At 45.9% G+C, this 26,853-nt stretch overlaps 1 protein-coding gene across 1 annotated transcript; it reads left to right on the top strand.

Annotated features, from left to right (window-relative positions):
• The first annotated feature begins 11,819 nt into the window (after positions 1-11,819).
• LOC138657500 (testis-specific serine/threonine-protein kinase 1-like) lies at positions 11,820-12,875 on the top strand. Its single transcript, XM_069745281.1, has one exon. It carries the CDS (start codon positions 11,820-11,822, stop codon positions 12,873-12,875), a length of 1,056 nt encoding a protein of 351 aa, XP_069601382.1.
• Positions 12,876-26,853: the final 13,978 nt, after the last annotated feature.

The raw sequence follows: 26,853 nt of genomic DNA, 5'->3' as shown, positions 1-26,853 counted from the left end.
TTGTTTGTTTTTTATGCAGATGTTTTAACCAGTTTATCAGTTACAACTCCAAAAAGTTGCTAAATTGTCTTGCAATGTCATGGCCAAAAGTTTTGAGAATGACACCAAAATTATATTTTCACATGATCTGCTGCCCTCTGGTTTTTATTAGTGTTTGTCTGATGTTTATATCACATACAGAAATATAATTGCAATCATATTATGAGTACCAATAGGTTATATTGACAGTTAGAATGAGTTAATGCAGCAAGTCAATATTTGCAGTGTTGACCCTTCTTCTTCAAGACCTCTGCAATTCTCCCTGGCATGCTCTCAATCAACTTCTGGACCAAATCCTGACTGATAGCGGTCCATTCTTGCATAATCAATGCTTGCATTTTGCCAGAATTTGTTGGTTTTTGTTTGTCCACCCGTCTCTTGATGATTGACCAAGTTCTCAATGGGATTAAGATCTGGGGAGTTTCCAGGCCATTGACCCAAAATCTCTATGTTTTGCTCCATGAGCCATTTAGTTATCACATTTGCTTTATGGCAAGGTGCTCCATCATGCTGGAAAAGGCATTGTTGGGCGCCAAACTGCTCTTGGACGGTTGGGAGAAGTTGCTTTTGGAGGACATTCTGGTACCATTCTTTATTCATGGCTGTGTTTTTAGGCAAGACTGTGAGTGAGCCGAGTCCCTTGGCTGAGACGCAACCCCACACATGAATGGTTTCAGGATACTTTACAGTTGGCATGAGACAAGACTGGTGGGAGCGCTCACCTCTTCTTCTCCGAATAAGCTGTTTTCCAGATGTCCCAAACAATCGAAAAGGGGATTCATCAGAGAAAATGACTTTGCCCCAGTCCTCAGCAGTCCACTCCCTGTACCTTTTGCAGAATATCAGTCGGTCCCTGATGTTTTTTCTGGAGAGAAGTGGCTTCTTTGCTGCCCTCCTTGAAACCAGGCCTTGCTCAAAGAGTCTCCGCCTGACAGTGCGTGCAGAAGCACTCACACCAGCCTGCTGCCATTCCTGAGCAAGCTCGGCACTGCTGGTTGTCCGATCCCGCAGCTGGAACCGTTTTAAGATACGGTCCTGGTGCTTGCTGGTCTTTCTTGGGCGCCCTGGAGCCTTTTTGACAACAATGGAAGCTCTCTCCTTGAAGTTCTTGATGATGCGATAGATTGTTGACTGAGGTGCAATCTTTGTAGCTGCGATACTCTTCCCTGTTAGGCTGCTTTCACACATCAGGTTTTTGGTTTCAGGCACAATCCGGTAAATTTGCTAAAAAACAGATCCGGTGTAAATAGTGAAAAAACGGATGCAAACTGATGCACCGGATCCGTTTTTTTAGTTGGATCCGGCTCTATGTACTGCGCATGTTTTTTGAGTTCCTGGTGAGATCAAGAAATGAGATGGATTGTTTATTTAAAGAGGTTGTCTACTACTTTTAAATTGATATTCTATCCTTAGGATAGGGCATCATTGTCCAATTGTCCGGGGTCCGGTACTTTGCACCCCTGCCGATTAGCTGATCCGCAGCAAAATCTGCAACGTGTGCACATAGCCCCACAAGCCACAGCCACTACAAGTAGATGGCCAAGCTCCACAAGTACTCCCAGCGGCTGGCACTGATAACAGTTGATCAGCATGGGGTGCCGAGTGCCAGACCCTGGACAATCAGTCATTGATGCTCTAACCTAAGGATAGAATATCAATTTAAAAGTAGTAGACAACCTCTTTAACCCCTTCCCGACCTTTGACGCAGCATATGCGTCATGAAAACCTGTGCCATTCCGACCTGTGACGCAGCATATGCGTCATGGCCGGATTGGGCTCCTGCAGGCCGGGTGAAAGGGTTAAATGTAATTTCACCCGGCCTGCAGGGACAGGAGGAGTTGTACTTAAGCCCAGGGGGGCTTCACCCCCCCGTGGCTACGATCGCTCTGATTGGCTGTTGAAAGTGACATTTCACTTTCAATCAGAGCGATAGTAATATTTCACCAATGAAAATTGGTGAAATATTACAATCCAGCCATGGCCGATGCTGCAATAGCATCAGCCATGGCTGGAGATTGTGATCTGACCCTCCCACCGCCACCGATCGCCTCCCCTCCGGTCCTCCATCCTGTCATTTCATGTCCTCCGCTCCCCTCCGTCCTCCTGTCCGCTCCCCCTGCTGTCCGGTCCCCACCCCTCGCTGTCCGATCCCCCCTTCCCCCATCATATTTACCGACCTCCCGTGTGCCTCCCGATGTCCATCCGGCTGCTGCATGGGCGCCGCCATCTTGGAAAATGGCGGGCGCATGCGCAGTGCGCCCGAGGAATCTGCCGGCCGGCAGATTCGTTACAAGTACATTTTGATCGCTGTAATAGGTTCTATCACAGCGATCAAAATAAAAAAAACTAATAAATAAACCCCCCCTTTATCACCCCCATAGGTAGGGACAAAAATAAAATAAAGAAATTTTTTTTTTCCTTTGCCCCACTAGGGTTAGGGTTAGTTCACACTGCGTCTAAGCAGTCCGTTAGACGGACTACGTTACACCACGGCATAAAAGCGGTGTAACGTACTCCGTTACGGCCGCCATTGACAGCAATGTCGGACGCATCACTAGCGCACGCCCACAATGGGTGTACGCTAGGGATGTGCCGTCATTGAGTGACGGACCCGGAGACGCGGGCTGCAGCGTTTCCGGGTCCGTCACTGCTAGCGCAGATAGAGCTAGCAGATGCTCTATCTGTGCTAGAGCGATGCAAACGTCGGCACTTGCGCTAGCAGCAGCCCGTTAGCGTATGTGCTGAACAGGCTGCTGCTAGCGCAATGTGAACCTGGCCTTAGGGTTAGGCCGGCTTCACATTCAGCCTATGAAAATACGGTCCGTATATTACGGCCGTAATACGCTGAAAAGTCCCGAAAATAGTGGTCCGTAGCTCCTCCGTAGGCAGGGTGTTTCAGCGTTTTTTGCGCATGGCATCCTCCGTATGTAATCCGTATGTCATCCGTACTGCGTGTTTTTATCGCAGGCTTGCAAAACCGACATACGGCTATACAAGGGATCCATGTGTAAAAAAAAAAAAAACAACATATATACTGTCTGTGTGTGTGTGTGTATATATATATATATATATATATATATATATATATATATATATATATATATATATATATATATAATATAATGTCAGTAGACACATATATGTATATATATTAATATTTCATCCAGCGCGATGTAGCAGAAAGCCAGTAATTCAATTGCCGGCTTTTGCTTTCTCCTTCCTAAAACCCGACATGATATGAGACCTGGTTTACGTACAGTAAACCATCTCATATCACCATTTTTTTTGCATATTCCACACTACTAATGTTAGTAGTGTGTCTATGCAAAATTTGGCCGTTCTAGCTAGTAAATTAAGGGGTTAAATGGCGGAAAAAATTGGCGTGGGCTCCCGCACAATTTTCTCCGCCAGAGTAGTAAAGCCAGTGACTGAGGGCAGATATTAATAGCCTGGAGAGGGTCCACGGTTATTGCCCCCCCCCCTGGCTAAAAACACCTGCCCCCAGCCACCCCAGAAAAGGCACATCTGTAAGATGCGCCTATTCTGGCACTTGGCCACTCTCTTCCCATTCCCGTGTAGCGGTGGGATATGGGGTAATGAAGGGTTAATGCCACCTTGCTATTGTAAGGTGACATTAAGCCAAATTAATAATGGAGAGGCGTCAATTATGACACCTATCCATTATTAATCCAATACTAGTAAAGGGTTAAAAAAAATACACAAACACATTATTAAAAATTATTTTAATGAAATAAAAACAAAGGTTGTTGTAATATTTTATTGAACGCCCAATCCAATCACTGAAGACCCTCGTTCTGTAACAAAAAAAACATAATAAACCAACAATATCCTTACCTTCCGCAGATCTGTAAAGTCCAACGATGTAAATCCATCTGAAGGGGTTAAAATATTTTGCAGACACGAGCTTTGCTAATGCAACGTTGCTCATGTCTGCAAAACCCCGGAGAATGTAGGTAAAGTAGGTCAATGACCTATATTTACCTGCATTTGCGGTGAGGCGCTCTCTGCTGGCTGTTCCTAGATCGTGGGAACTTTCCTAGAAAGCTCCCTGGCTCGAGTTCATATGAGGACAACCAGCAGAGGGCGCCTCTTATGATCTCGAGCCAGGGAGCTTTCATTGACGTTTTATTTGCGCAATACGGTGACAAACGCAGCATGCTGCGATTTTCTACGGCCGTAGAAAGCCGTATAATACTGATCAGTTTAATACGGCAGATAGGAGCAGGGGCATAGAGAATAATTGTGCTGTTTGTTTTGCGAGTTTTACGGACGTAGTTTCTGCGCTCTTACGTCCGTAAAACTCGCAAGTGTGAAGCCGGCCTTAGGGTTTGGGTTACGGCTAGAATTAGGGTTAGAATTAGGCTTTGTGCACACGGTGCGGATTTGGCTGCGGATCTGCAACGGATTGGCCGCTGCGGATTCGTAGCAGTTTTCAATCAGGTTTACAGTACCATGTAAACCTATGGAAAACCAAATCCGCTGTGCCCATGGTGCGGAAAATACCGCAAGGAAACGCTGTGTTGTATTTTCCGCAGCATGTCAATTCTTTGTGTGGATTCCGCAGCGTTTTACACCTGTTCCTCAATAGGAATCCACAGGTGAAATCCGCACAAAAAACACTGGAAATCCCCGGTAAATCCGCAGGTAAAATGCAGTGCCTTTTACCTGCGGATTTTTCAAAAATGGTGCGGAAAAATCTCACACGAATCCGCAACGTGGGCACATAGCCTTAGGGTTGGAATTAGGGCTAGGGTTGGAAATAGGGTTAAGATTAGGCTGTGGTTAGGGTTATGGTTAGAGGTGTGTTGGGGTTAGGTTTGGGATTAGGGTTAGGGCTGTGGTTAGGGTTTTGATTAGGGTTATGGCTAGAGTTGGGATTAGGGTTAGGGGTGTGTTGGGGTTAGTGTTGGAGTTAGAATTGAGGGGTTTCCACTGTTTAGGCACATCAGGGGTCTCCAAACGCAACATGGCGCCACCATTGATTCCAGCCAATCTTGTATTCATAAAGTCAAATGGTGCTCCCTCCCTTCCGAGCCCCGACGTGCACCCAAACAGTGGTTTTCCCCCACATATGGGGTACCAGCATACTCAGGACAAACTGGGCAACAATTATTGGGGTCCAATTTCTCCTGTTACCCTTGTGAAAATAAAAAATTGCTTGCTAAAACATCATTTTTGAGAAAAGAAACATGATTTTTTATTTTCATGGCTGTGCGTTGTAAACTTCTGTGAAGCACTTGGGGGTTCAAAGTGCTCACCACATATCTAGATAAGTTCCTTGGGGGGTCTAGTTTCCAAAATGTGGTCACTTGTGGGGGGGTTCTACTGTTTAGGCACATCAGGGGCTCTGCAAATGCAACATGACGCCCGCAGACCATTACATCAAGTCTGCATTTCAAAAGTCACTACTTGCCTTCCGAGCCCCGACGTGTGCCCAAACAGTGGTTTACCCCCACATATTGGGTATCAGTCTACTCAGGACAAACTCAGCAACAACTACTGGGGTCCAATTTCTCCTGTTACCCTTGTGAAAATAAAAAATTGCTTGCTAAAACATCATTTTTGAGAAAAGAAACATGATTTTTTATTTTCATGGCTGTGCGTTGTAAACGCAACATGACGCCCGCAGACCATTCCATCAAAGTCTGCATTTGAAAAGTCACTACTTCCCTTCCAAGCCCCGACGTGTGCCCAAACAGTGGTTCCCCCCACATATGGGGTATCAGCGTACTCAGGACAAACTGGACAACAACTTTTCGGGTCCAATTTCTCCTGTTACTCTTGTGAAAATAAAAAATTGTGGGCTAAAATATAATTTTTGAGGAAAGAAATTTTTTTTTTTATTTTCACGGCTCTGCGTTATAAACTTCTGTGAAGCGCTTGAGGGTTTAAAGTGGTCACCACACATCTAGATTAGTTCCTTGGGAGGTCTAGTTTCCAAAATGGGGTCACATGTGGGGAAGCTTCAATGTTTAGGCACACAGGGGCTCTCCAAACGCGACACGGTGTCAGCAAACAATTGGAGCTAATTTTTCATTCAAAAAGTCAAATGGCGCTCCTTCCCTTCTGAGCCCTACCGTGTGCCCAAACAGTGGTTTACCGCCACATGTGAGGTATCAGTGTACTCAGGAGAAATTGCCCAATACATTTTAGGATCCATTTTATCCTGTTGCCCATGTGGAAATGAACAAATTGAGGCTAAAAGAAATTTTTTGTGAAAAAAAAAAAAAAAGTACTTTTTTATTTTTACGGATCAATTTGTGAAGCACTTGGGGGTTCAAAGTGCTCACTATGCATCTAGATAAGTTCCTTGGGGGATCTAGTTTCCAAAATGGGGTCACATGTGGGGAAGCTCCAATGTTTAGGCACACAGGGGCTCTCCAAACGCGACACGGTGTCAGCAAACAATTGGAGCTAATTTTTCATTCAAAAAGTCAAATGGCGCTCCTTCCCTTCTGAGCCCTACCGTGTGCCCAAACAGTGGTTTACCGCCACATGTGAGGTATCAGTGTACTCAGGAGAAATTGCCCAATACATTTTAGGATCCATTTTATCCTGTTGCCCATGTGGAAATGAACAAATTGAGGCTAAAAGAAATTTTTTGTGAAAAAAAAAAAAAAGTACTTTTTTATTTTTACGGATCAATTTGTGAAGCACTTGGGGGTTCAAAGTGCTCACTATGCATCTAGATAAGTTCCTTGGGGGATCTAGTTTCCAAAATGGGGTCACATGTGGGGAAGCTCCAATGTTTAGGCACACAGGGGCTCTCCAAACGCGACATGGTGTCCGCTAATGATTGGAGCTAATTTTTTATTCAAAAGTCAAATGGCGCTCCTTCCCTTCCGAGCCTTGCCGTGTGCACAAACAGTGGTTTGTGACCACATATGAGGTATCGGTGTACTCAGGAGAAATTGCCCAACACATTTTAGGATCCATTTTATCCGGTTACCCATGTGCAAATGAAAAAATTGAGGCTAAAAGAAATTTTTTGTGAAAAAAAAAAAAAGTACTTTTTCATTTTTACGGATCAATTTGTGAAGCACCTGGGGGTTCAACGTGCTCACTATGCATCTAGACAAGCTCCTTGGGGGGTCTAGTTTCCAAAATGGGGTCACTTGTGGGGGAGCTCTAATGTTTAGGCACACAGGGGCTCTCCAAACGCGACATGGTGTCCGCTAAAGATTGGAGCCAATTTTTAATTGAAAAAGTCAAATGGCGCTCCTTCCCTTCCGAGCCCTGTCGTGCACCCAAACAGTGGTTCCCCCCCACATATGGGGTATCCGTGTACTCAGGACAGATTGTACAATAACTTTTGGTGTCCAGTTTCTCTTTTTACTCTTGGAAAAATAAAAAAATTGTTGCTAAAACATCATTTTTAAGACTAAAAAGTTAAATGTTCATTTTTTTCCTTCCATGTTGCTTCTGCTGCTGTGAAGCACCGGAAGGGTTAATAAACTTCTTGAATATGGTTTTGCGCACCTTGAAGGGTGCAGTTTTTAGAATGGTGTCACTTTTGGGTATTTTCAGCCATATAGACCCCTCAAACTGACTTCAAATGTGAGGTGGTCCGTAAAATAAATGGTTTTGCAAATTTTGTTGTAAAAATGAGAAATCGCTGGTCAACTTTTAATAGTTCTAACTTCCTAAAAAAAAAAAAAAAAAAAGTTTACAAAATTGTGCTGCGGTAAAGTAGACATGTGGGTAATGTTATTTATTAACTATTTTGTGTCACATAACTCTCTCGTTTAACAGAATAAAAATTAAAAATTTGAAAATTGCAAAATTTTAAAAATTTTAGCCAAATTTCCATTTTTTTCACAAATAAACGCAAAAATGATCGACCTATATTTACCACTAGCATGAAGCCCAATATGTCATGAAAAAACATTCTCAGAACCGCTAGGATTCGTTGAAGCGTTCCTGAGTTATTACCTCATAAAGGGACACTGGTCAGAATTACAAAAAACGGCCAGGTCTTTAAGGTCAAAATAGGCTGGGTCATGAAGGGGTTAATTGAACATAGGAATTGAAAGAGCAGAGATGCCAGCACTGCCCTTTGAAGAGGAGCAATGAAGACATCGCATAATGAGTGGAAGTCGAGACACAGCCCTGACCTCCCAGGACATCTCCTCCCAAATTGGGACAGATTGCTGGATCTGGGATGGTTGGGAGCAATGCTGTGGATACATTTGCACACTTTTTATTATGGTTACAATAGCTAGCAATTTTCTCAGTTCGTAATGTTTGTATGATTGCCAGTAAGCAATTCTATTGATGTATGTGATAGCATTATTAAAATATTCATATTTTCTGTCCTGATTTACAATAGGTGTTATCAATATATTTACATTTCGTCTTAGTCTACAGTAGGTACTATTTTTTTTCGGAGGCTGGTTATTTTGGTATATGTAACATCTGCACATCATACTAATATATTTTCTATCGAGCAAGCTTTATGGCTAGTGTGAGGTAGCGGGAGGGCGCACAAGTCCGCTGGCCGAAATCACATGGGCCAGGGATCATCCCGCCTAACGCCCGCTCTCCCGTTAACGTGGGCATAACGCTACTCAAACAACACAAGGTGAGGGTAAAACAGTGTGGCAATGCTTTATTAAACCACAAAAGTCTGTTTTCTTGACCCACCAGAAAACAACATTTAAATCCAAAAGCCAACATACAGATAAAAAGTCAATTCTTGGTTTGCTAAACATAGTCCTCTGGGTAAAGGTACCTTCACACTGAGCAACTTTCCAACGAGAACGACAGCGATCCGTGACGTTGCAGCATCCTGGATAGCGATCTCGTTGTGTTTGACACACAGCAGCGATCAGGATCCCGCTGTGACATCGCTGGTCGGAGCTAGAAGTCCAGAACTTTATTTGGTCGTCAGGTCGGCGTGATTCGTCATGTTTGACAGCAAAAGCAACGATGCCTGCAATGTTTTTTCATGGAGCGAACAACCAGCGAGAACGATAAGTACGTCACTGGATCGCTCCTGCATCGCTCAGCTGTTGCCGGTGTTTGACGTCTCCTAGCGACCTAAACAGCGACGCTGCAGCGATCGGCTCGTTGTCTATATCGCTGCAGCGTCGCTAAATGTGACGGTACTTTTATTAAAATATAATCTTGTTTCTTCACAGCTAGACTGTGACATGCCCTCTATCTGACTGCTAGGGAACTTGGGTTATTAGTGAAAGACAAAGAGGCACAAGGGCTCCGTATCTCATTCATCTTATGTAGAATTCTAACCTCCGCTGTTAGGTAGCGAATTTACTTAGGCTGCCGTCACACTAGCAGTATTTGGTCAGTATTTTACATCAGTATTTGTAAGCCAAAACCAGGAGTGGAACGATTAGAGGAAAAGTATAATAGAAACGAAACATGTGCACCACTTCTGCATTTATCACCCACTCCTGGTTTTGGCTACAAATACTGATGTAAAATACTGACCGAATACTGCTAGTGTGACGGCAGCCTTAGGCTACGTTCACATTGGCGTTCCGCCAATGTGCGTCGCTGTTGCGCCGGCGACGCAGCGGCGACGCGCCCCTATGTTTAACATAGGGGACGCGTGCGTTTTTAGGGTGGCGTTTTTCAACACTTGCGTCGTTTCCGACGCGTCGGATGCAAGAAAATGCAACAAGTTGCATTTTCTGTGCGTCCGATTTTGGTCAAAAAACGACGCGCGCGTTTTTTCGTGCGTTGCGTCGCCGACGCAGGGCGGCGCAACGCTAGTGTGAACGTAGCCTTAGACATATCTAGGGATATCCTAGCATACATACAACCTACCCACTCTTCCCTATTGGGATTTATACTTTATATAGTGCCTTATTTTAGGGATCCTTCTATATTATTTCAAAATACTCTTTTTCAGTGATTACTTTGTATCTCCCTTAAACTGAACATATAAATGAATGCAGCCTAAAAGGGACCGGACAGGTTCTGAACCATCAGATTTTCCGTATTATTGGACAGTCATTGAAAAGTCTATCAGAGTCACCTCTGATTCCAAGTAGAAAACTGCAGCATTGACATAACTCAGACTGTACATTGTATCCCTATGGGTGAGATTGGTTGAAACAGCCTTGCAAAAATTGAAGAAAAAAATCCAACCGTAGGGAAACAAAAAAAGGTAAAATAATCTGTAGATATTACTTTTTTTTTTTTTAAAGGGATATTGCCAATTATTATACAATGGTTTAAATACGCTCAGTTATGGAGTCACTGCTGTACAGGGAGCTGCTCCGTTCACATGCATAGGGCTGTGTTGCACTTCCCTACACTGCAGATAGATGGCAGTGCTGCTGTGGAGGGGAGAAAAAATGCTGCTGCCCCTGTTCTTTTGCAAGGTCCTGACAATCAGACCTCTTCTGATCAGTAAGTAAAATACCATTATGTTTAATGTTAGGGATCTCCTTTAGGCTGGAGTCACACACAACTTATAAAAAATCGGTCCATTTTACACGGATGAAAATCGCAGAAATGTTCCCTGAACAGTGATCCGTATGTCATCCGTGTGCAGAGCGAGGATGCGATTTTCTCACCGGCTTGCAATATGGACATATAATGGATCCATGGGCTCAAATATTAATGAAAACATATATAGTCTATATACTGTGTGTGTGTGTATATATATATATATATATATATACACACATATATGTCAGTGACACACATACCTCTCTGTGTTCATCATCTCCTTAAATACATTTACATTTGACCAACTTGATTTTCCTGAAATTGCCTGCGCCCCCGACAACCAATGTGCGAAAATTTCGCATGGGCCAACTAGTATGTTTTAATAAGAGAAGTTGTTTTTTAAGAAATATATTTTTTAGTGTAAGCATTGATTTAAAGGGAACCTGTCACCTCAAATTGGCGGGATATTTAAATGACTTTTTACCGGTCCAATGGGCGGCGTTTCATCTTCATTTCTCCACCCCGTCTGTCCCTGTTGTCCGCAATATGTTAGTGAATTAGAGTACGTGTGCGCCATAGTTGGCGCTTGCGCAATGCAATCTTCGGTCGCGCACGCACAGTATGCTTTGCCCAACTGCGGGCAAAGCCGCATTACTGCCCATGCGCCCGCGCACTATGTCCCGGAAATATTTTGCTGTGTTGCGGGACATAGTGCGCGGGCGCATGTGCAGTAATGCTTTTCGTCTTTGCCTGCAGTTAAGCAAAGCATACTGTGCGTGCGCGACCAAAGATTGCATTGCGCACACGCCAACTATAGCGCACAAGTACTCTAATTCACTAACATATCCTGAACAACAAGGACGGACGGGGTGGAGAAATTAAGATGAAACGCCGCCCATCGGACCGGTAAAAACTCATTTAAATATCCTGCCAATTTGAGGTGACAGGTTCCCTTTAAGTTCATGTGCAGACACATGTACGCTATTATGCTTATATAGCAGCATCATATTCCACAACTTTTTATAGACATTATCCCAATCAGTATGTCCTCAAAGTATGGTAAGAAACTCACACAAACACGGGGCGAACATGCAAACGCCTTATAGATATTATCTTTGGTGGGATTAATCCAGGACCCCAGTGCTACAAGGCTGCAGTTCTAACCACTGAGCCACCGTGTCACCCAATAGTCTTGTGTTACAGTTTACTTTTTGCCAGCATTGTGAAATCATCAGAGTAGAGAGTATTGTGACATCACCACTCTAGAACACATACAAGCAGTAAGAAAATCAGCAGTTACAATGCAGTGGAATAACATCTCAGCCATGCCTCAAGTACTCATGGATGACTCTGCTGTACTGAAAAGGAAAGGCTACACGGTTGGCATCATTTTGGGGCAAGGCTCATATGCCAAAGTTAGGGCAGCATTCTCTGAACACCTGAAATGTTGTGTTGCTGTGAAGGTTATTGATCGTAACAAAGCTCCACCAGATTTTTTGCAGAAGTTCCTTCCTCGTGAAATGGAGATCGTGACTGTCATGAACCATCATTCTATCGTAAAGACATATGAAATCTTTGAGACTTCCGCAGGCAAAGTCTACATTGTAATGGAATTGGGTGCCCAAGGTGATTTGTTGGAATTCATTAAGAACAGAGGACCAATGCCGGAAGATGTGGCACGCAAACTGTTTCATCAACTGGCATCAGCCGTAAAGTATTGCCATGATTTAGATATTGTCCACAGGGATCTGAAGTGTGAGAATATTCTATTAGATAAAGAGTTCAACATTAAACTTTCAGACTTCGGCTTTGCTAGACGTATAGACGATAACCATAAGCCGGTCCTCAGTAAAACATTTTGTGGCTCAGCAGCTTATGCAGCTCCAGAGGTCTTGCAAGGAATACCATATGAGCCCAAAGTCTATGATATCTGGAGCCTTGGCGTGATACTGTTTATAATGGTCGCTGGTTCAATGCCATATGATGATTCCAACATTAAGAAGATGTTACGTGTACAGAAGGAACAGCACATAAATTTCCCAAGTTCTAAACATTTTTCAAGTGAATGTAAAGATATCATTTACCGAATGCTTCAGCCAAATGTAAGGCAGCGTATTACCGTTGATGAAATATTGAACCATAAATGGCTCCAACCCATCGCAAAAGCCAAAGAATCAGGCAATACCCTACTAAATAAAAAGGTTGTGAAACCTGCAGACCAGACTGCTGTTTTCAAACAAGATTCCAAAAACCCAGATAAAGCTTCTGATGACTCTCTAACAATAACAACAGTTTATGGAGTGGCAAATGTCCAAGAAAGTCTTGTGCAGGAAGATAAAGATAGGATGTCATCAGACACAAGCACATCGGATGAGTCTATCAACACTTCAGCTTGAATCCTACAGTGTAATCTGGTCAATGCCATGTTGCTTATTAAAAATTAAGATGAAAATGGGTTTTCCCGAATGCTTAGCTTATTTGTTATCATTTTACAAAGGGGAACAAACCAGATAGCAAGTTGTCACCTATCCGTAGCATTAAATGATAAATTGGTGGGACCACCCTCGCTCCAGAGATGGGCTCTATTGTGCCCCATCTGAATGCAGCGGTCAATCAATTCAATGTGTCACGACTACTGGTTATTACTGCTGCGAGGAGAGCTGCACGCCGCAGCAAGGGAGCTGAGAGCAGAGTGGCAGGGAACTCACTGGGTAGAATACAGGACTTGAACCACGTGACGGAAGGAGGTGATCAAGGGTGGCGTCAAACACCGGGGTGCAGAGGAGACGATATACACTGCAGAGTAGTTAAACGTGCCAAGATTAAAACCAGGAGATAACGAGGTAACCAAGGGGTGAGGCGGAGGAATAGTCAGAAAGGGAGTCAAAGGTCAGAAAACCAGCAGAACAAACAAGCAGAGCAAAGCACGGAGAGAAAAGCAAGCAAATGCAACCCAAGCACACACTCAAGGGGCCAGACACACAGACTAAACGAAAGTATAGCTGACTGGGAATCCTAGTCTGGAGTGTGTATATATACCCCTCCCAGATCCAAAGAGAGGCCAGCAATATTAACCCTGAGAGAGCAGGACATGACCATGTTCTATACCATGACACAATGTTTATGGAACTGTATTTGGCTATCTCTATTAGACAATGAATACAAAAGGTGGTGCACATTCTCAACCACTGCTCTATTTGGGTGGACACTACACAGCCTCCTTTTCTGAATCGATGGTGTCCAAGCAGTGGAACAACAGCAACCAGAAAGTCATCACCTATCTTATCTGGATACAAATCCTTTAATGGAAATTTCCCAATACAGCTTCCTAAAACCATGATATCCAACTTAACTTGATCCTATTTAGGAGAATTATATTTTAGTATAGGTAAAATGGAAACTTAAAAGAACAAAAGCAAACCATAAAGCAGAGGTGTCAAACTGCATTCCTCGAGGGCCGCAAACAGGTCCTGTTTTCAGGATTTCCTTGTATTGCACAGGTGTTAAGTTAATCACCTGCACAGAATGATTCCAGCACTTTGTGCAATGAGAAGAAAATCTTGAAAACACGCATGTTTGAGGCCCTCGAGGAACACAGTTTGAGACCCCTGCCCTAAAGTGTAGAGAAGTCACATGATCCACCACACAACAAATCTCATTAATTACCGAAGTAGGACCATCCGGTGCTCACTATTATGGCTTAAATGGGTATTCCTATCTCCAAGATCCTATCCCAATAAATAGTTGCTATAATAAAATTACCAAATTCCTACAATTAGGCAATTGCAGTAGCTTAGGAATCCAAGGTTATTAACCCTGTGTGACCAAGTTTTTACTATTGATGCTGCCTATGCAGCGTCAATAGTAAAAAGATCTAATGCTAAAAATAATTTTTAAAAAACTGCTATTCTCACCTTCCGTCGTCGGACGATGCGCTCGCGCCGGCCGCCATCTTCCGTTCCCAGAGATGCATTGCGAACTTACCAAGAAGACTTAGCGGTCTTGCGAGACCGCTAAGTCATCTGGGTAATTTCGCAATGCATCCTGGGAACGGAAGATGGCGGCCGCATCACACAGCTTCGCTGGATCCCAGGGGTGAGTATATAACTATTTTTTATTTTAATATTTTTTTTTTAACAGTGATATGGTGCCCACACTGCTGTATACTACGTGGGCAGTGTTATATACCTATGTGTCTGGGCAATATACTACGTGACTGGGCAATATACTACGTGACTGGCCAATATACTACGTGGCTGGGCAATATACTACGTCACTGGGCAATATACTACATGACTGGGCAATATACTACGTGACTGGGCAATATACTACGTGGCTGGGCAATATACTACGTGACTGGGCAATATACTACGTGACTGGGCAATATACTACGTGGCCCTGTGCTGAATACTACGTCGCTGGGCAATATACTACGTGACTGGGCAATATACTACATGGCTCTGCTGAATACTACGTCGCTGGGCAATATACTACGTGGCTGGGCAATATACTACGTGACTGGGCAATATACTACGTGGCTGGGCAATATACTACGTGACTGGGCAATATACTACGTGGCTGGGCAATATACTACGAGGTTGGGCAATATACTACGTGGCCCTGTGCTGAATACTACGTCGCTGGGCAATATACTACGTGACTGGGCAATATACTACATGGCTCTGCTGAATACTACGTCGCTGGGCAATATACTACGTGGCTGGGCAATATACTACGTGACTGGGCAATATACTACGTGGCTGGGCAATATACTACGTGACTGGGCAATATACTACGTGGCTGGGCAATATACTACGTGGCTGGGCAATATACTACGAGGTTGGGCAATATACTACGTGGGCTGGGCAATCTACTACGTGACTGGGCAATATGCTACGTGGGCTGTGCAATATACTACGTGGGCTGTGCAATATACTACGTGACTGGGCAATATACTACGTGTACTGTGCAATATACTACGTGTGCTGTGCAATATACTACGTGACTGGGCAATATACTACGTGGGCTGTGCAATATACTACGTGGGCTGTGCAATCCACTACGAGACTGGGCAATATACTACGTGGCTGGGCAATATACTACGTGACTGGGCAATATACTACGTGGCTGGGCAATATACTACGAGGTTGGGCAATATACTACGTGGGAATGCATATTCTAGAATACCCGATGCGTTAGAATCGGGCCACCATCTAGTCTACTATATAATTGTCTAAGGATCACTTCCGTCTTTCTGTCTGTCACGGATATACATTGGTCGCGGCCCGTCTGTCATGGAAATCCAAGTCACTGATTGGTCGCAGCAAAACAGCCACGACCAATCAGCGACGGGCACAGTCCGGCGGCAACATGGCCGCTCCTTCCTCCCTGCAGTCAGCGCCCGCTCCATACTCCCCGCCAGTCAGCGCTCACACAGGGTTAATGGCAGTGCTAACAGAGCGCGTTATGCCGCGGTGTAACGCACTTCCTTAACGATGCTATTAACCCTGTGTGACTATGCGGCATCAATAGTAAAAAGACCTAATGTTAAAAATAATAAAAAAAATAAAAAATCGTTAGATACTCACCGTCCGTCGGCTCTTCGGATCTAGAACAGGCCTTTCTCGTTCCTTGCGACGCCCCGGTGACCGCTCTATGCATTGCGATCTCGCTACGTCATCTCGCGAGAGTGAGACAAGGAAAAACAAGAGGGCAGCGGGAAGGTGGCTCGAATCCCCACGGGAGCTGAGGCTGTGAGCCTGTGAAGGGGGAAGGTAGCGTGGGAGGAGGAGGAGCAGAGCGGCAAAGGTGAGGTGCCTCAGTCCCCACGGCGAGCATGGTGCCCAGTGCTGCCGGCGCTGTACGGCCTGACTGCTGCTGCTGACAGGTGCCGGTCTGTGCGAGACCCCAGCCCGGGAGCTGGCGGGACATGTATGTGTAGGAGGGGGCGGCAGCACCATGGTGGAAGAACTGTTCTGTAAAGTTGTCTCCATTATTATTATTAAATGCCGGGACTGTGAGGAGAGGTAAGAAGGCGTGGGATGAGGACACCCACCTGTATATATGCTGCAGGACCTGGACGGTCACACGTTAGATGGCATATGCCCAGTGATGGGCATCTATAGGTACAGTGTGTGCCCAGGGCTGTGCAATATACTACGTGGGCTGTGAAATATACTACGTGGGCTGGGCAATATACTACGTGGGCTGTGCAATATAGTACGTGAGCTGTGCAATAGGCTGTGCAATATACTGCGTGGGCTGTGCAATATACTATGTGGGCTGTGCAATATACTACGTGGGCTGTGCAATATACTAAGTGGGCTCTGCAATATACTACGTGGCTGTGCTGTTTAGTATGTGTGCTGTGTTATACACTACGTGGCCTGTGTTATACACTGCCTGGTCTGTGTTATACACTACGTGGCCTGTGTTATATACTGCATGCGTGGGCTGTTATATACTACGTGGCTGTGTTATATGCTATGTGGGCTGTTATGCACTCCATGGGCTGTGCTATATACTACGTGGCTGTGCTATATACTCCGTGGGCTGTGTTATATACTATGTGGCTGTGCTATATACTCTGTGGGCTGTGCTATATACTCTGTGGGCTGTGCTATATACTCCGTGGGCTGTGTTATATACTGCGTGGGCTGTGCTATATACTACTTGGCTTTGCTATATACTCCATGGGCTGTGCAATATACTACGTGGCTGTGCAATATACTACGTGGCTGTGCTATTTACTATGTGGGCTGTTATATACTACGTGGCTGTGCTATATACTACGTGGCCGGCCGCGAACAATCAGCGATTGGCGCAGTCCAGCCGCAAATTGGCGCGGGATTTGAACCACGCTTCGCTAATTGGTTATGGCCAGCCGAATCCTGTGTATTCAATGTATTATTCTAAAATCTTCATAAATAAGCTACATACATATTCTAGAATACCCGATGCGTTAGAATCAGGCTACCATCTAGTAGCTGATAAACATCATCTTGACCTGCAAAAAATAAGCCACCACACGGCTCTCAGTGGAAAAATAAAGTTATAGCTCTCAGAATAAAGCAATGCAAAAATAAAGCTTTTTTTCTATAAAATAGTTTTTTTATAGTGTAAAAGCGCCAAAACATAAAGATATAAATGAGGTATCGCTGTAATCGTACTAATCCGAAGAATAAAGTTGCCATATCAATTTAACCACTCTCAAAGCGGTATTAAAAAAAAAAATCAATTCCTGAATTGCTGGTTTCTGTTCATTCTGCCTCCCAAAAATTGGAATAGAAAGTGATCAAAAAACGTTATGTATCTGAAAATGGTACCAAAAAAAGTCAACTCGTCCCGCAAAAAAACAAACCCTCACATGACTGTTGGCCAAAATATGGAAAACTTACAGCTCTCAAAATATGGCAATGCTCAATAAAAAAGTCTTTTAGTGTGTGACAGCTGCCAAACATTAAAAAAATGAAAGAAATCTGGTATCGCTGTAATTACACCAAAGAAAAAAGTTATCTAATCACTTATACAGTGCGAGGAACAGCGTAAAAAATAAAACCAATTCTTCACTTGCTGTTTTGTTCATTCTGCCTCCCAAAGATCGCGGTAAGGCTCGGCTCACAGTTATTCTGTGGTCTATGCTGAGCGCTTACACAGGATTTTCCGTGTAAATCTCTAAAATTCGTGACTCAGATGGAACCCCAGCCAGAAGATTCACTATAATGAGGCGGATGGGGACACTGGACACCATCTGGTCTATCATCTGGCGGTGTCAATCATTTTCAGCGAGCATAAAAGCGCAGTTGATCACACTTTTGAGCACCTCTAAAGAAGACCGCTGAACAGAGGCCAGATGGAGTCCAGAGTAACTCTGCTGCCTCGTTATATTGAATGGATCCTTTAGGGGTTTCATATCAATCACATAATTCAGAGATTTAGATGGTAACCCCAAACTACATGATGCAATGAATAAGGAATAAATTCCAAAACGCGTATGCTAGAGTTGAACATTTTGTTCTGTCCATGTACACTGGTGCAACTTTTTAATTCTTCAATAAAGAATTTTATTCAACAAGCTAGATATTTTTCTATTTTCTACAAATAGTTTCCTATCTGCAGCACTTCAGGTTTCCGTGCGTGGTATCCTGTTGTGAATTCTGTGGCAGAGCTCCCTCCTGTGGTCACAAATGGTACTTCGGCTGATTCTCTCTGTGAGCTTCCGTTGGTGGAGGAAAGTGGTACTGCGGCTTCTGAGTTTCCCTCCTCAGGTGATGTGGTGAAGTTGTTAGGTGCTGCTCTATTTGACTCCACCTGGTGCTTTGATCCTGGCCTCCAGTCAATGTTCTAGTATTGGACCTGTTTCCTCCTGGATCGTTCCTGTGGCCTGCTGCTCTGCATAGCTAAGTTCCTCTTTGCTATTTTGTTTGTTGTTTTTTCTTTCCAGCTTGTCTATTTGTTTTTTCCTGCTTGCTGGAAGCTCTGGGACGCAGAGGGTGTACCTCCGTGCCGTTAGTTCGGTACGGAGGGTCTTTTTGCCCCCTTTGCGTGGTTTTTGTAGGGTTTTGTGTTGACCGCAAAGTTACCTTTCCTATCCTCGCTCTGTTCAGAAAGTCGGGCCTCACTTTGCTAAATCTATTTCATCTCTACGTTATTTTCATCTTAACTCACAGTCATTATATGTGGGGGCTGCCTTTTCCTTTGGGGTATTTCTCTGAGGCAAGGTAGGCTTATTTTCTATCTTCAGGTTAGCTAGTTTCTCAGGCTGTGCCGAGTTGCATAGGTAGCGTTAGGCGCAATCCACGGCTGCCTCTAGTGTGGTTGGAGAGGATTAGGGATTGCGGTCAGCAGAGTTCCCACGTCTCAGAGCTCGTTCTGTGTTTTTGGGTTATTGTCAGGTCACTGTATGTGTTCTGACCTCTATGTCCATTGTGGTACTGAATTACCTTTCACAACAGTATCCACTGAGAAGGTAAGCTGATACTTTTCTCTCTTTTTAGCCATTTAACTTGCTCTCTGTGCTGAGAATTTACTTTAGTGTTTCCATCTAAATCTCTGAGTGAATTGATTCAGATGAGACCCCGAAAGGATCCATTCACTATAATGAGGCAACAGAGTTAATCTGGACTCCGTTTGGCCTCTTCAGTTGAGTACTTCTTTTCAGAGGTGTGTAAAACTGTGGCCAACTGTACTTTTATACACGTCTTAAAAGATGGACACCGCCAGATCACAGGCAAGACAGCGTCCACAGTGTCTCCATCTGCCTCATTTTAGGGAATCTTCCACCGGGGGTCCCATCTGAATCACATATTTCAGAGATTTACATGGAAACCCCAGTGTAAGCACTCAATGCAGGATAAATGTGAACCAAGCTTTACTGCAATCTTTGAGAGGCAGAATAAACAAATCATCAGTAAGACAAGATATTGTTTTACTTATTTTTTACGCCGTTCCTCGTGATTAAGTGATTAGACCACTTTATTTGTTGGTGTGATTATGGTGATGTCAGATTTATTTAGTTTTATTATGTTTGGCTGCTGTCACTAAGAAACACTTTTTTTGCAAAAACTAGTTTTTGCATTGCCATATTTTGAGAGTTATAATTTTTCCATATTTCTGCTGATGTTGATGCTGATGGCATTCATATTGAGCTCGAGATACTCCTGCACCATCCTCTCCAGTCGTTCACAACGTCTCGCACTTCTCTTTTTGTTCTGTAGCACATGCTAGTCTAAGAAATGTGTGAAACGACCAACATTAATTTCTTATACCGCTTACATTTTTGCTGCTAATGTTTTAGCGTTGATGACTCGACTGTTCTGATCCAGTTCGGGGTTTGTTTTCTGCTATCATCTCTCTGGACTGGTCATGCAGGGGATAATCCCCTCGGCCTCGTTTTGGAGCTGGCTGGGCTTTTTAAGTCCTCTGCAGTCTGCTAGCCAACGTCAATGATAGTTCATGCTTCCAGGCTAGAGCAGCTGACCTGTATACCCTAGTGATCCTTCTGCCTCTGACTTCCCGTATTTGTATTAGACCCGTACCCTATCCCTGAATTAGTGTTCATCTGGTTGTTTCTCTACAGTGTATGACTCGACCCGATCTCTGAACCCCGCCTCTTGTTTTTCGTCTCTAATACCACGTTCCCCGGCCGGCTATCATTCTCTGGCCTGTACCCCGACTTCGTCTTCTCACGTTTTGGATACCGCACTCCCATTTGGCTCTGACTTCTGGCTTGTCTATGACTACGTGCTTTGCTGTTACTTCTGGGACTTCTGAACCTGACAGGTTCTGACTCGGCTCGTCAGACCACTCTTTCGGTACCTGTTACACTTGTGCGGCTGCTCAGTGTTGCTGCGCTCTGAGTGTGCAACCTCTTATCCCTCGCAAGCACCCCCTGATGGAAGTTGTGCTACACTGCACTGCATCACATTATCACTGACAACTAGTGTTGAGCGATACCTTCCGATATCGGAAAGTATCGGTATCGGATTGGATCAGCCAATATTCAAAAAATATCGGATATCGCAGATACCGATACCCGATCCCAATGCAAGTCAATGGGACCAAAATATCGGAATTAAAATAAACCCTTTCTTTCCTTGTAGGTTCATTCTACATGAAGGAAAACAACTAAGAATAATGCAGGATGTATTTGGGGAGGTGGCGGAGACATTAAAGTCATAGAGGTTTAGCCCAATCAAATAGAATAGCATTATTTTTTTTTTTTTTTTAAAGACGTTCGGAGTGACAAAGATATTGACTATGTAATTTTTTATTTTATTTTGTCAGATATTGATGTTTCACTATTCCACGCCCTTCCTTCTTTTTTTTTTTACTTTTCCCACACTTTCATCTTCTTCATCATCAGCATCTTTGACATCAACTTCTTCACCTTATTCATCTTCTTCTTCATCTTCTACCTATTTTTTTTTTTTATTACATTCTTCATATTCATTTTATTCAACTATTATTATTCTTCCTATTCTACTTCTTCATCATATTCTCATTTGTGACAGGCATTCCCGTAGTTGTTATCTATAAAAGTTTGAAGATTACACCTTCTGTTCTGCCAGTCACAAAAGTTACATTTGTCCGCGTTCAGTTTGGCCTGCAGCATCAGGCTTTATCCAGGGGCACCACGAGGAGGAACGGACTCACCCCCATACACTGCTTAGTCTTCTTCTGCATATAATTTAGATAATATCTTTTGCTCTGATATTAAGTGTTATGCTTAATGTTCTTCTGCTCTTTGTTCTGCAGCCACTTGTTCTTCTGCTTCTCGGTCTTCCATGTCGTCGTCTCCAGGGTCGTCATCTCCGCCGTCGTCGTCTCCGCCGTCGTCGTCGTCATCGGGGTGGTCTTCCGGGTCGTCGACTTTAGGGTCTTCAACTTGGAAATGTAGCAGAAGGTACAAGAAGGCTGAGAAAATGCCAAGAACCAGCTGATGGAACTGGAACTCGGATGGCTACCCGAAGGTTCAAGAGCCTATGGAACTACCGAGGACCAGCTGACGTTACTGGAACCCGGTTACTAAGCAGGAGGTACCCGTGCTAAAAAGCACTACCAAGGACCGCCTGACGTTGGCGGAACTCGGATACCCAGAAGGAGGCACCTAAGCCAAAGGCTCTGCCCGGAACCAGCTGACGTTACTGGAACCAGGATGGGGAGCAGAAGGTACAAGAGCAAAAGACACTGCCGAGATCCAGCTGACGGTACTGGAACCCGGATGGGTAGCCGAAGGTCCAAGAGCCAATGGAACTATCGAGGACCAGCTGACGTTGCTGGAACCCGGTTACTAAGCAGGAGGTACCCGTGCCTGAAAGCACTACCAAGGACCACCTGACGTTGGTGGAACTTGGATACCCAGAAGGAGGCACCTAAGCCAAAGGCTCTGCCCGGAACCAGCTGACGGTACTGGAACCAGGATGGGGAGCAGAAGGTACAAGAGCAAAAGACACTGCCGAGAACCAGCTGACGGTGCTGGAACCAGGATGTGGACCAGAAGGTCCACAGGAGAGGAGAGAACATCTAGGCCGCGAGGCAGCCGCAGTTACCGAACCCCAACAGTCCTACAGGGGGAGCTTGGCCTACTGGCACTACAGAACCAACCTTGACTACCAATTCACGCAGCCCACATAGGAAGCTCCTAAACTGGAGGCACCCTGTAGTTGGCTGACTCGACCAGAACACGACGGGGCAACGCATAGGTGTCTGTGAGTTTGACAGTACCCGGAAACAGCTGACGGTGCTGGAACCAGGCTGGGCACGAGGGAGTACCCGTGACAAAAACACTGCCGAGAACCAGCTGGCGGTGCTGGAACCCGGATGCGTCGCCCCAGTGTGCAAGAGCCAATGGCACCGAGGACCAGCTGATGGTGCTGGAACCCGGTTACTAAGCTGTAGGTGCCTGCGCTTAAAAGCACTACCAAGGACCGCCTGACGTTGGCAGAACTCGGATACCCAGGAGGAGGCACCTAAGCCAAAGGCTCGGCCCGGAACCAGCTGACGGTGCTGGAACCAGGTGGTGGACCAGAAGGTCCACAGGAGAGAACAGCTTGGCCGCGAGGCAGCCGCAGTTACCGAACCCCAACAGTCCTACAGGGGGAGCTTGGCCTACTGGCACTACATAACCAGCCTTGACTACCAATTCACGCAGCCCACATAGGAAGCTCCTAAACTGGAGGCACCCTGGAGTTGGCTAACTCGACCGCAACACGACGGGGCAACGCATAGGTGTCTCAGTGAGTTTGACAGTACCCGGAAACAGCTGACGGTGCTGGAACCAGGCTGGGCACGAGGGAGTACCCGTGACAAAAACACTGCCGGGAACCAGCTGGCGGTGCTGGAACTCTGATGCGTTGCCCCAGTGTGCAAGAGCCAATGGCACGACCGAGGACCAGCTGACCGTGCTGGAACCCGGTTACTAAGCTTTAGGTGCCTGCGCTTAAAAGCACTACCAAGGACCGCCTGGCGTTGGCGGAACTCGGATACCCAGGAGGAGGCACCTAAGCCAAAGGCTCGGCCCGGAACCAGCTGACGGTGCTGGAACCAGGTGGTGGACCAGAAGGTCCACAGGAGAGGGGAGAACAGCTAGGCCGCGAGGCAGCCGCAGTTACCGAACCCCAACAGTCCTACAGGGGGAGCTTGGCCTACTGGCACTACAGAACCAGCCTTGACTACCAATTCACGCAGCCCACATAGGAAGCTCCTAAACTGGAGGCACCCTGGAGTTGGCTAACCCGACCACAACACGACGGGGCAAGCATAGGCGTCTCAGTGACCTTGACACTACCCGGAACCAGCTGACGGTGCTGGAACAAGGATGCGATGCCTATTAAAGATTGTCTTCCTACAGCCCCAACTAGCGGTGTTGGAGCAAAGGGTAAGCAGGGGGAGCAGATTGTAGGCCGAAGCCTGCACTGGAGGCAGCTTTGTGTCTGCGTTGCGTATGCAGGACACTTTGCCGGCTACACAGTGGGGGAACAGCTGGCGTTGCTGAACCCCACTGACACATTGGTGGGTGTTTTTCTCTGTGTAGCTAGCACTTCCGGGCAAAAACTAGCGGTGTTAGAGCCCAGGGGCAGCAGGAGGAGGAGAGGAGCAGAGTGTAGGCCGAAGCCTAGTTGAACCAATTTCAAAGGAAACCTTTAACCCTCCCTCAGGTGTTACAAAGTACAAGAGCCACACCTTGTGCAGCATTAATGCTGCACAAGTGAAAGGTTGCTCTATTCATTTGTCTACTTGCACACGCTGAATGAAAGACGTACACAATTTAGCCCATTCTACAGTCAAACTGTAGTGGAGGCGTGACTTGTCTTTTTAAGGAGACGCAGCACAGGTGTCCCAAATAACGCCTTGGTGCTTGGCGCAGCTTCCTGAGTGTTGTTATTTGCTGTACAGGAGTCTGCGCTCTTGTGTTATCCCTTGGCAATGCCCTGTTAGCGCTGCCCGTCTTATGACCTCATTTCATGTTGGCCGGTGCGGTTAACGATGGCCATAAATCCCAGACCCACAGTGCCTTTTCATAAAGTCACACTGCGGTGCTGGGATTCGTGGCCTTGAGCAGTAAATATTTTCGCCGCTCACACACGTCCTTACACCTGCTTCAGACTGGGCGGCCTCTGCTGATCCCTTCTCGCATGCCGAGGCCATGAGGCCGCACAGTCTGAAGAAGGCAGAAGGAGAAGAGTGACGACAGGCGAACATATGCACTGCTCGTGCCCATAAACCACACCCTCGCTGACAAAATAAATAAGACACCGAGGTGCGTTGTTTCTAGCAGGGCGGACGCACAGGCGCAGCCAGCTAACCAATGATGTCAAAAGACGGGCAGCGCTACCAAGGGTGGTGCTGCGTATCATTAGAAAGGAAAGTCACAACTCAGGGACAGTGGAATGGTCTCAATGAGACACATTTTGTACGTGTTGAGTTTCACGTGGGCAAGTAGAAAAAGTCAGCCACCTTGTACAAATGCAGCATTACTGCTGTACAAGGTGGCTGTTATACATAGAAACACCTGGGGGTGGGGGGCAGGCTCCCTTCAATTTCAGTTCATGTGCCTGCGTGGCGTTTGCAGGTCACGTTGCCGGCTACACAGCAGGGGAACAGCTGGCGGTGCTGAACCCCACTAACACATTGGCTGGTGTTCTTCTCTGTGCAGCTAGCACGTCCGGGCAAAAACTGGCGGTTTTTGAGCCCAGGGTCAGCAGGAGGAGAGGAGCAGAGTGTAGGCCGAAGCCTGCACTGATGGCAGCTTTTGGTCAGTTGTGCCAGCATGGCTTGTGCTGGACACGATGCCGGCTACACAGCAGGGGAACAGCTGGCGGTGCTGAACCCCACTAACACATTGGCTGGTGTTTTTCTCTGTGCAGCTAGCACTTCCGGGCAAAAACTAGCGGTGTTAGAGCCCAGGGTCAGCAGGAGGAGGAGAGGAGCAGAGTGTAGGCCGAAGCCTAGTAGAACCAATTTCAAAGGTAACCTTTAACCCACCCTCAGGTGTTGCAAGGTACAAGAGCCACACCTTGTGCAGCATTAATGCTGCACAAGTAAAAGGTTGCTCTATTAATTTTGCTCCTTGCACACGCTGAATAAAACACGTAAACTATTTAGCCCATTGTACTGTCAAACAGTAGTGGAGGCGTGACTTGTCTTTTTAAGAAGACGCAGCACAGGTGTCAAAATTTACACCTAGGTGCTGGGCGCAGATTCCTGAACGTTGTTTTCTGTACAGGAGTCTGCGCTCTTGTTATCCCTTGGCCATGCGCTGTGAGCGCTGCCTGTCTTCTGACCTCATTTCATGTTGGCCGGTGCGGTTAGCGATGGCCATTAAACCCAGACCCGCAGTGTCTTTTCTTTAAGTCACACTACGGGGCTGGGATTCGTGGCCTTGCGCAGTAATTTTTTTCGCCTGTCACTCATGTCCTTACACCTGCTTCAGACTGGGCGGCCTCAGCTGATCCCTTCTCGCATGCCGCGGCCATGAGGCCGCACAGTCTGAAGAAGGCGGAAGGAGATGAGTAAAGACAGGCGAAGATATGCACTGCTCGTGCCCATCAATCACACCCTCGCAGTCAAAATAAGTAAGACAACGAGGAGCGTTGTTTCAGGCAGGGCGGACGCACAGGCGCAGCCAGCCAACCAATGATGTCAGAAGACGGGCAGCGCTACCAAGGGGGGTGCTGCGTGTCATTAAAAAGGAAATATACACCTCAGGGACATTGTAATGGTCTGTAATGAGACACATTTTGTACGTGTTACATTCAACGTGGGCAAGGAGAAAAAGTCAGCCACCTTGTACAAATGCAGCAGTACTGCTGTACAAGGTGGCTGTTATACATAGAAACACCTTGGGGTGGGTGGCAGGGTTTCCCTTTAATTTCAGTTCATGTGCCTGCGTGGCGTTTGCAGGTCACGTTGCCGGCTACACAGCAGGGGAACAGCTGGCGGTGCTGAACCCCACTGACACATTGGCGGGTGTTTTTCTCTGTGCAGCTAGCACTTCCAGGCAAAAACTAGCAGTGTTAGAGCCCAGGGTCAGCAGGAGGAGGAGAGGAGCAGAGTGTAGGCCGAAGCCTGCACTGGTGGCAGCTTTTGTTCGGTTGTGCCAGCGTGGCTTGTGCTGGACACGATGCCGGCTAGACAGCAGGGGAACAGCTGGCGGTGCTGAACCCAACTAACACATTGGCTGGTGTTTTTCTCTGTGCAGCTAGCAGTTCCGGGCAAAAACTGGCGGTGTTAGAGCCCAGGGTCAGCAGGAGGAGGAGAGGAGCAGAGTGTAGGCAGAAGCCTAATTGAACCAATTTCAAAGGTAACCTTTAACCCACCCTCAGGTGTTACAATGTTGAAGAGCCACACCTTGTGCAGCAGTAATGCTCCACA

This window comes from Ranitomeya imitator, chromosome 1 (genome assembly GCF_032444005.1).
Source record: "Ranitomeya imitator isolate aRanImi1 chromosome 1, aRanImi1.pri, whole genome shotgun sequence".
Lineage (NCBI taxonomy): Eukaryota > Metazoa > Chordata > Amphibia > Anura > Dendrobatidae > Ranitomeya > Ranitomeya imitator.
The sequence above is the reverse complement of the archived record's forward strand: the minus strand, read 5'-3'. Positions and strand labels throughout refer to the sequence as shown.